Source organism: Silurus aristotelis, assembly GCF_946808225.1.
Source record: "Silurus aristotelis genome assembly, chromosome: 6".
NCBI classification, from domain to species: domain Eukaryota; kingdom Metazoa; phylum Chordata; class Actinopteri; order Siluriformes; family Siluridae; genus Silurus; species Silurus aristotelis.
Genome location: NC_139579.1, coordinates 2,153,535 through 2,163,304, shown reverse-complemented (window position 1 = coordinate 2,163,304; position 9,770 = coordinate 2,153,535). Strand labels below are relative to the sequence as shown.

The following is a 9,770-nucleotide window of genomic DNA, read 5'->3' as shown; positions in this document are numbered from 1 at the left end:
AAATGAGGGATTTTTTTTTACTTTTATACAAACTTAAAATATGACCATGGTGTCCCAGTTCATTTTTAAGTGGCAGTGATGTAAAGTTTTATCCTGTTTAATAGAAAGAACGCTGCATATCCTGCCATTTCTTGTTTGTCATGTCACATTGTAAACCAAACAGACATTCGGTCTCTCTCTCCTCGCCTTTCTCTCTGTCACTGGTGATTATGCATGCTGCTTTGAGCTTGACTTGTGTCCCTCTGGTTTCTCCACTGGTTCTGGAAGTTTCTTTCTGGATGTTGAGCCAATCTGTGGTCCGATCGTCCATACCATGGTCTGTGCCCTGTTTTCCACTAGATGTTGTGGAGATTTGTGTGAGATTTCATTCAGCCACAAGGGTGTTAGTAAAGTCAGGTACCGATGTAGGTGATGTGAGGAGGCCTGGGGTGCAGTCAGCGTGAAACATTCATTATGTTCAATTGGGTTGGAGCTCTGTAGCATGAGATCTTCCACACAACTTCCAACACATGGAAAGCAGATCTTCATGGAGCTGGCTTTGTGCATAGGGGCATTTACATGCTGGAACAGGTTTGGGTCTTCTCTCCAATACCGATAGCTCGGTTGGATCATACTTGCCGATAACTGATTGATCATCCGATTAAAATAAATTAATAAATAAAACACTATGTAAAATAGTACTTGCAATTTATTGAAAAAAAAAGTGCTAAGTCATGAAAATGTGCTAAATTAAATTATATGAATAAATTCATTATATTAATAAATATTGTGGAAAATAAGACATGCATTCTAACTGTAACATAAAAAGTTACATCCAAATCAAGTCACTTTAAATGAACAGGATGTGGCATTAGTGATTCACCTTTAGGGGCCACTCTCGCACTGCATAACGCGACCCGGAAAAACTATCGGTACGGGTATTTGCCGATGAACTATATGAACTATCAGTGCTGATTAATTGGTCAACCACTATCATTTTTATGTTATTGGGAAAATTATTGAGGACTCCACCGTTTCAAAGGTCGGGGTGCAAACATGTTCAAGTAATTAAATCAAAACCTATATGGCTACGTAGATCCTTATTGTTATTTCTGACATCTTCTTAGTTAAGCATGGTGTACAAGCTTACACAAGCAAAAGTAACGATACAATGCTGCTCTTTTGTTACAACGATGCGTCTCTGCTCATCGGATGAACTCCGTATAAAATAAGCCGAATCGGGAATTTTTCTTCTCGGCACCGCTGAGCTTCTCCTCTCCTTCAACCTTTTATAACGTGTTGGACACGAATGCCATTTCTGTGATATTCTTCTCTCCCTCCTTTCACAGGAATACGCCCTGAATATTCACAGCGCTTCACCTCCACACAAGTGGGTTTCTTTTTTGCTTGTGCTTTCTCAGAATAAGAGATTAGAGCAACTATTTCTCTTCCTGTTATCCTCGCCGGCACTCTCTCTCTCTCTCTCTCTCTCTCTCTCTCTCTCTCTCTCGTTCTCTCTCACTCTCGCTTTAGAGTCTTTATTTAGTGCAGGGCTTGCCAGCGGAGGGTGAGTTCAGGAGATCAACCACTCATGACATGCCTGCGGTATCTACGTCGTGTTTCTCAGCCATGACGTGAAGCCTGAGGACCACTTTCCAGGCAGCGTTAGTCATGTGGGTCACTATGTGGGTTTGGTGAGAAACAGGGGCTGATTATGACATGAGAAGTGTTTTGTGTCAGGCTTGACCAGGATGCTTTCTTGTGTGATCAGGGAGTGGTTTATGCTTCAACACCCTTAGATCTTAATTAGAAATGGATTACAGGGATTAAATGATGAATAGGGATAAGTATGTCTGGTCAGCACTAGGGCAAGCAAAGAAGAACAGGAGAAACCAAGAGTAATTAACACATCCACTTATCAGTGATCAGAAAAAAAGCTCCAGGATAAACAATTTCTCTAATACAATAAACTATACATGAATTATTCTCACTGCCTACACTCACCAATGGACATTGTTTTCGCAGAATGATTTGTTTCACCTCTCATCTCTTGTGGTCACATGATAAAAATGCGAACGAAATACTCGGACCAGAGACGAACCACTCAATTCCGTTTCCTGTGCATAACCTACAGAGATTTTCGCGATGCCTCGCTCATGCGCTCAGTAGAAAAGAAACAAAATCACTCTTTGAGACGATTCGTTCTTCCGTGTCACATAAAAATGGACGTATCTTTCATGGACGACTCGTCACTGGTGTAAATGGATAGTGATACGAGCTCAAGCTGTGGGTGAAAAAGTGTCCGACAAGATGCATTTGGTTCGATCCCAGGACTCGATCGAGGCAATTTTCCGCTTGACTACGTCGTACTTCATTTACATAGAATTGAGAGCATCTCGCTGTTGCTTTGTTGACCGCCCCTGTCCCTGAAATCATGGCTTCATGCCTGGTCCATGAAAAATTCATTTGTCGTAGCAGGAATGTAGGACTACTTGGGATTACTGACCACATTCATGCTTACTCATGTAGAACACGTTTAAATGCTTTCTGTTTCGGCGAAATGATCCGATCACTCACAGTGCCTTACTGTTATCTGGAGTCTTGAATGTGAAATAAAGCCGAGGAAGTGACTCTGTGTTTTTGCGGTTGAGAACTTTGATAGGACAATACAGGCAGCCACTGATTTAACTTCTTCATCAGTGACCAAATTGGACCAAAAACTGGGTCCATCTCATTCTATGTCCAGAAGACTTTAGCTTAATTTAGAAGATCTTCACAAACACTCCATTTACCCTTGTCTGAAGGGTTGGCCCAGTTTTCAAAACAGGAACAGGTGACCTGATCCTATCTCGCATTCCTGCTCTGAGCTACATACGAACGAAAGCACCATGCCTTATTGCCTCCTTTCCCACTGTGTTGCTTCCGTGCATTTTCCTGGCGCTCCTCCAGGGCCCAGCTCTGCATTGTGAACAATTGTCTTGGGTCAAATCAAGCAATCATGATCCAAACAAATGTTTTTCTTCCTTCAGAGCAATATTTAACACCGATATTACTCTTTTTTTTTTATTTTTTACCCATTATAAACAATTATCTGTTTATAATAAGTGCATGTTTTCTTTCTCTCATTACGTCTTCTCCAGGCCTTCCACAGGTACCACAACGTCTCGCCCAGCTTCCGCTGCACCAAAGCCAGCTGCCCCAGCTACGTCCAAGACAACGACAACCGCGTCAAAGACCACTCCATCTGCAGCTAAAACAACCACCACTACTGCAAAACCATCACCTGCTAAAACTCCCTCTGCTGGTCGAGCTCCAGCCACGTCCACAAAGAGTCCTTTGCCCATCAAGAAAGGTAGATAAAAGACCTAAATATGATATTTAGAACCTTAAATCTATGAGTTTGCCATTTTTTCTACATTAAATGGATTTTATGAATGAGAGGTTTATATTGGTATAATTTCAAGAAAAATACATTTAAATTAAATGCTGTCATATCAATTGCAAGTAGATTTTTAAAAGAAATCAGAACATATTGGGTTTATTTTTTTTATTATTATTTTGCATGCCTTCTGTTCTTTCTTTGTTCAATATGAATAATTTTTTTTTTTTTCGGTTCATTATTGATATATTGACAGACACAGACACTGAGAACACTCTTCCCATTTGCCATATGCTTGTCTGTTTAGATGCAGGAAAGCCAGCCACCCCAGCTGCCAAGAAGTCAACTGCCTCTCCCCTCACTCGCCCTGCTTCAACAAAGACCAGCAAGCCTGACACCCAGAAGGCAGCCACTCCATCCAAACCGGAGTCCAAGAAACCTTTGACCCCCAGCAAGCCAGCAGGGGAAGCCAAGACGAGTAAACCCAAGGAGAGCAAACCAACTCCATCAAAGGAAATCAATGCCGCCCAGAAAACGTCTACTGCTAAGAACAGCGCGGCCAAAACAGCCAGCCCTAGGAAAGTAGTGGGTAGCAGCACTCCCATGCCAGTTAAACGTGGCCCCAAATCTGTTCAAAAAGAGAAAGAGGTTGTAGCTCCTGCTGTTGAGAATGCTCCTGCAGTTGAAGCTGTGGCTGTTGCTGCTGCTGCTGCTGCTGCTGCCGCTGCTGGTGCCTTTATTGCAGTGACAGACAATGAATCTGAAGTCTGTACTGAACTCCTGCCTGAAATCAAGCCAGAAGTTGCACCTGAACCCGAACTCCAAGTTGCACCTGAACCCAAACTTCAAGTTGTACCTGAACTCCAAGTTGCACCTGAACCTGTACTCCTAGTTTCACCTGAACCCGAACTCGAAGTTTCACCTGAACTCAAACTCGACGTTTCACCTGAACCCCAACTCGAAGTTTCACCTGAATCCCAACTCGAAGTTTCACCTGAATCCCAACTCGAAGTTTCACCTGAATCCCAACTCGAAGTTTCACCTGAACCCCAACTCGAAGTTTCACCTGAACCCCAACTCGAAGTTTCACCTGAACCCCAACTCGAAGTTTCACCTGAACCCCAACTCGAAGTTTCACCTGAACCCCAACTCGAAGTTTCACCTGAACCCCAACTCGAAGTTTCACCTGAACCCCAACTCGAAGTTTCACCTGAACCCGAGCTCCAAGTTTCACCTGAACCCGAGCTCCAAGTTTCACCTGAACCCGAGCTCCAAGTTTCACCTGAACCCGAGCTCCATGTTGCACCTGAACCCGAGCTCCATGTTGCACCTGAACCCGAACTCCAAGTTGCACCTGAACCCAAACTCCAAGTTGCATCTGAACCTGCTTCACCGCACTCATTGGAACCTGAATCTCAACTTGCACCTGAAACCAAGCCGGAACTTGAGCCTGAACCCAATTCAGACCTTCTTTTGGAAACCGAGTCTGAATTTACAGCTGAAATCATGTCTGAACTCCTGATTGAAACCAGGCCTGCACTTGCACCAGAAGCCAGTTCAGACATTCTGTTGGAAGGTGAGTCTGAATTTATGCCTGAAACCATGCCTGAACTCCTGCTTGAAACCAAGCCTGCAGTTGTACCCGAACCCACATCAGAACTCCCAATAGAAAGCGAATACCCATTTGAACACCTGCCTGAAACCAAGTATGAATTTGCACCTGAACCCCAATCACACCTTCCTTTAGAAATTCATTCTGAATTTGCATCAAAAACTAAGTCTGAATTTCTGCTTGAAACTGAGTCTGAACTACCCTCTGCCCCTGAACCCAAATCTGATTCCCTATTTAAAACAAATTTTGAATTTGCTCCTGAATCCGAGTCCCAACTCCTGTTTGAACCAGAGTCTAAAACTTCCCCTGAATCCGAGTCCCAACTCCTGTTTGAACCAGAGTCTGAACCTGCTCGTGAACCTGAGTCCCAAATCCTGTTTGAACCAAAGCCAGAACCTCTTCCTGAAACCGTCCCACAACCCACAGTTGAATCTTTGATTACTGCTTCAGTTGAGGAATTTGGAGCAGACTCTGAGGAAATTCCATCGGATTCAGAAGAAGAAACACCTGAAGAGGTGGTGCCACAGCAGGAAGCTCAGCTGAATCTTGCGAGTTTTGAGCACCAGAGTGCTCCATCTACCCTTGGAACAACAGTAATGTCACCACCATCCTCCCCCACTGTAGAGTCTCCTGTGCATGAGGAACCCCAGGTCTCTGATCCACTACAAGATGTTTCCTATAATCCCTGGGAACAGAATATGCCCATGCTCTCAAGTGATATTACCACAGAGAATCTGGAACAAGAAGAGATCAGGGTTCAAGAGGATCTTCTGGCCACCATGGAGTCAGCAGATGTAGAGAAACCTTTCAATCTTGACGTAGAGCATGACCTGTTGCATAAGACCCATTTGGAGCATTTCAGCAGCGTGTCACCGACCTCTCCTAGTGTGGAGAAGGAGGAAGCAGTGGAAAAGGCGGAGGAAGAAATAAATGAAGATGACCATGATGAGGAGGAGGAGGAGGAAGAAGTAGAAGTAGAGCAGCAGGAGAGGGAATTAGTAAATGTTGAAGCAGTGCCTGAAATGCAGAAAGTGGACGATTTTAATTTTGCAGTACCAGAATTTAGCAGCTCCAGTGGTGGCGTAGAGCAGTCTGAAGAATTTGGCAGGAACTTTCAACAGGAGCAAGCAGAAGCACCCTCATCCTTCCGAATGGAAAGTAATCACAGTGATGAAGAAGAAGAAGACTTCTCTTTAAAAAAGGTGGAAATGGAACAGCCATTTATGGGCCCACCTGGGGTCAAATCCTTTTCTGATGAAGAAGAAGAAGAAGAGGAGGAAGATGAAGAGGAAGGGGAGCAAGAAAAGGAAGACATGGACACTGGTCCAGAGCATATTGATAAGGGCCATGTTAACTTTGACCTTGAGCAAACTGGTGATCACCACATGGATGTTCACCATAAATCCGAAGAAGAGGAAGAGCACGAGGATGAAGATGTTGAGATGGTTAGCGAAGGCCAGGCGGAGAGTGAAAGCAAGCAAGCTAGAAATGTTGAGGAGGATGACTACGAGGAAGATTATTTAGAAAATTTGAACCGTACTGCTCCAGCTCCCTCAATACGCATGACTGCAGCCTGGGGTCCATCCAATCCTTTCGCAGACACTTGGGCTCAGCCAACCTCCATTAACATAACCTCCAGTCCTTTAGATGTTAAAGATTCCAATCCTGAGACTTCCACAAAGTCCCCCGCTGAAACCTGGCTGGAGAAGCCTCTAGGTCATTTGACCCACTTTGAGGTCCGTGAAGAACCCGAGAGCTCCATCCCAGTGGATGGCGCTAACCTGTGCGCACCTGCAATCGGCATGTCACAGTCGAGCACCCTTAGCGGAACCGCTTTGGCAGACCACAGCAGCAGTGAGACTAGTACACCTGAAGAGCTGCGAGACTACGACAGCAGCTCGGGCGTGGAGTCACGCTCAGACAAACAACAGACGCCTGTTCCTACAGTCCAGCCTGACCAGGACCAGGACCTTGGGATTCACCTGGAGCGTGGGGACGGGGAGGAAGAAGAGGCAGAGACTCTCCCAGCAGATGAGGTCCTGGGAGATGCTCCAACTGCGCCTGCCTCAGTTCCGTCATCCCCTTCATCGTCTGGAGATGAAGCAAGTGATACTGAAGGAGAGATGCAAATCAATGATCCTGATGCTCCAGCTGATGACACCCCACCCTTAGACAGTCCCACCGCCTCCCGAAACCTACCTGCCCTCGAGGAAGACGAGGAAGCCGTCGACATGCAAGCCGGAGAGGAAGATGGGGGCACCCCGCAGTCTGCCAACTCTGTAGCCTCTTATGGCTTTGACTGCTCAGTGTCCAACTCCAACGCGCATTCTACTGCTGAGAGCTGTGGTAAAAGCCCTGGGATCTTCTCTCTGGAGAACGAAGACCAGCTCCCGGAAGAAGCAAAAGATCCCTCACTTATCAAGGAGCTGACCTTGCCCGCCGCAGCAGCTCAACCCGAGGATCTACTGGGGTGTCCTGTCGACCTGCTGCCTCTTGGCCAGCAAGGAGAGTCGCATGCCAACCCAGACGACCAGTACCTGCTGCATGGCAAGACTGGCGCCAGTGCTGTCGTGGAGTCCGACCCCGAGTCTCCCATGCATCTGTCTCCCCAACACGGAGACGGCCCGGATGCCCAACCACCTTACTACTCTACCATATGTGATAACACTGATAGCTTTCTGGCAGGTAATGTATAAAGTCCCCTGATGGAATGCACCTTTTTCCTTGCACCCTTCCTGAAACAGCACCCTCGCTTTCCTTTTTTTTTTTGTCGTTTGTTTTCTTACCAGTCCAGGAGATGGTGTAACGAAACAGGGGGAAAGAAATCGGACATAGGGGGATGGACTGTAGGTTTTATCAGTGCTGCTTTCTCTTTCTTACTACTATTATAGTCATGGTTATGATTGTATGGCTTAAACTCCTGTATGTACAATAGCTATTCTCATTTTCTATTAGAATGTACTATTGAATAACACTGCGTACTACAGCACCCCTGTGCTTGGATTGATAGACTGAACTGTCGTGATGTTCTTTAATGAATAAGGGGAAAAAAAAAAGAAATGAAAAGAAAAGAAAAGGGATCACATTGGATGGACTTTTATCTATGTTTGTATTTATCCTACTGTTTTTACCGAACAAATGTTTTGTTGTTGTTTTTTTTTCTACGTGTTTTATTGTTTTATTGTTTTGTTTTTTTTAAGTTCCCAGTCTTCCCTTGCACTGTAGACATACCCTGACATTTTTATTTTTAAAACTTGTTCCTGTGTCAAGAACTAACCGTTTTAGCACTAACTAAGGATAGATCTTCTTCCAGAGGCTTCGCACTTTGGAGTTTTTTTCAATGTAGGGAATTGTTAGATGGCAGGCAATGTTGTTTTGTTTGTTTGTTTGTTTTTTCCTAGTTAAAAAATTTTTTCCAGCACATTTTTGTGAAGGATAAACTTATCACAAGAAGTTACATACCACAGCTTTTTCTTTTTTTACATACTCAGCAGTGATCCAGTTGTGTCGATTTGCAGTAGTTGCTTCAGCGCAAATATTCAGTGTGGCGGGAACTCGCGTTTGAAAAAAGGAAAAAAAAGAAAGGAAAAAAAATGACACTCGGATGAATGTGCGTAGCGAGTGTTGGACATACGGATTGGGGAATTGCATGTACAACTAATTGCGTTACTGTAATACTGTTCAAGACCTATTATGCCAGGATGATCGGGAAAAAAAATAAAAAATAATAATAATGGTTCACACTAATGAAAAGGTTTTTCAAAATTCCATTAAACATCATTTCAAGGCCATCTGTTCCCGTTTCTTATTTCCTGCATGGTGCTGAAAACATTTTGTCGTAACATTACAGAGCTTAGGAGTCGAGAATTATTCCCATCGCTGCATTCCCGTGGAGTATGCCTGGGAACAGGAATGGTGTTACCGCCTAATGGAATTTTGATGAAATGACAGCTCTGGTGTCCACACCCATCATCTCCAGCATGTACCCTGATCTAGACCACTATCCATCCCTGTGAGAAGAGTCTGACGCAACTCTCCTCTCTGTCTACTGATCCTAAAGGAAGGTTAGATCCTAAAAGAGGGTTACACACAATCCAGCATCAGCCTGAACCAATCTTCTGTCTTCCTCTTCGTAGTCATTTGGAGGTGTTTTTCTTTTCTCCTGTCTTCTGTCTTTAGCGCTCTTTTTTTTCATGAAACATCTGCTTGATTTGTTCCTTGGTGCTCATTCACCATAGCTTTAGTCATTTCATAACTACCTTGTGGTACGAACCCACAAACAATGGATTTCTTCATAGAAGTTAAATAAGCGTATTCTTACAGAAAACGTTGCAGTATCAGCCGAATCAACACGATGGAGTACGTGTATACGTATATACTGTATGTATTATTTGCCCTCTGATTCTATATTCTTCCATATTGTTCAAAATATAGTAATAATCCTTCTTTCTGAAGAAGCTGTTTTGAAGTAAGTGCCAGTTTGCCTGCAGAAATACGGATCCTTGGAGACCTGCATGCTCTCCTCAAATAGAAAAGTCTCCTGCTTATTAGTTTAAATGGGATCCTGTGTCTTTTTGTTGTTGTGGAGAAGTAGCTAATGGTCGGATGTGATGTTAGTAACTTGGTTTGCTAAAAATGCCTAAACCTGGCATTTAGCAAGTTTTCTGATCTAATTACTCGTTCTAAATAGAATTGAATTCCCAAAAAAGGAAATGAACAGCAAGCCTTCAGGAGACAGCCCGGCACAGAAACCCGAATCGGAACGGGTAACTGCTTGACAAACAACCCATATATATATTT

The 9,770-nt window shown here is 44.1% G+C and overlaps 1 protein-coding gene across 3 annotated transcripts in view; it reads left to right on the top strand.

The window, feature by feature from the left end:
* The window catches only part of prr36b (proline rich 36b), a 23,534-nt gene extending 14,773 nt beyond the window's left edge, over positions 1-8,761 (top strand). For 2 of the 3 annotated variants that reach the window (XM_083543441.1, XM_083543442.1), the window contains 2 exons: positions 3,120-3,331; positions 3,666-8,761. In XM_083543441.1, coding sequence (XP_083399567.1) covers positions 3,120-3,331; positions 3,666-7,666 — 4,213 coding nt within the window. In that variant the 3' untranslated portion in view covers positions 7,667-8,761. The remainder of the gene's footprint in view (positions 1-3,119; positions 3,332-3,665) is intronic. The other variant, XM_083543443.1, reaches the window with a different exon arrangement.
* The last annotated feature ends 1,009 nt before the right edge of the window (positions 8,762-9,770 follow it).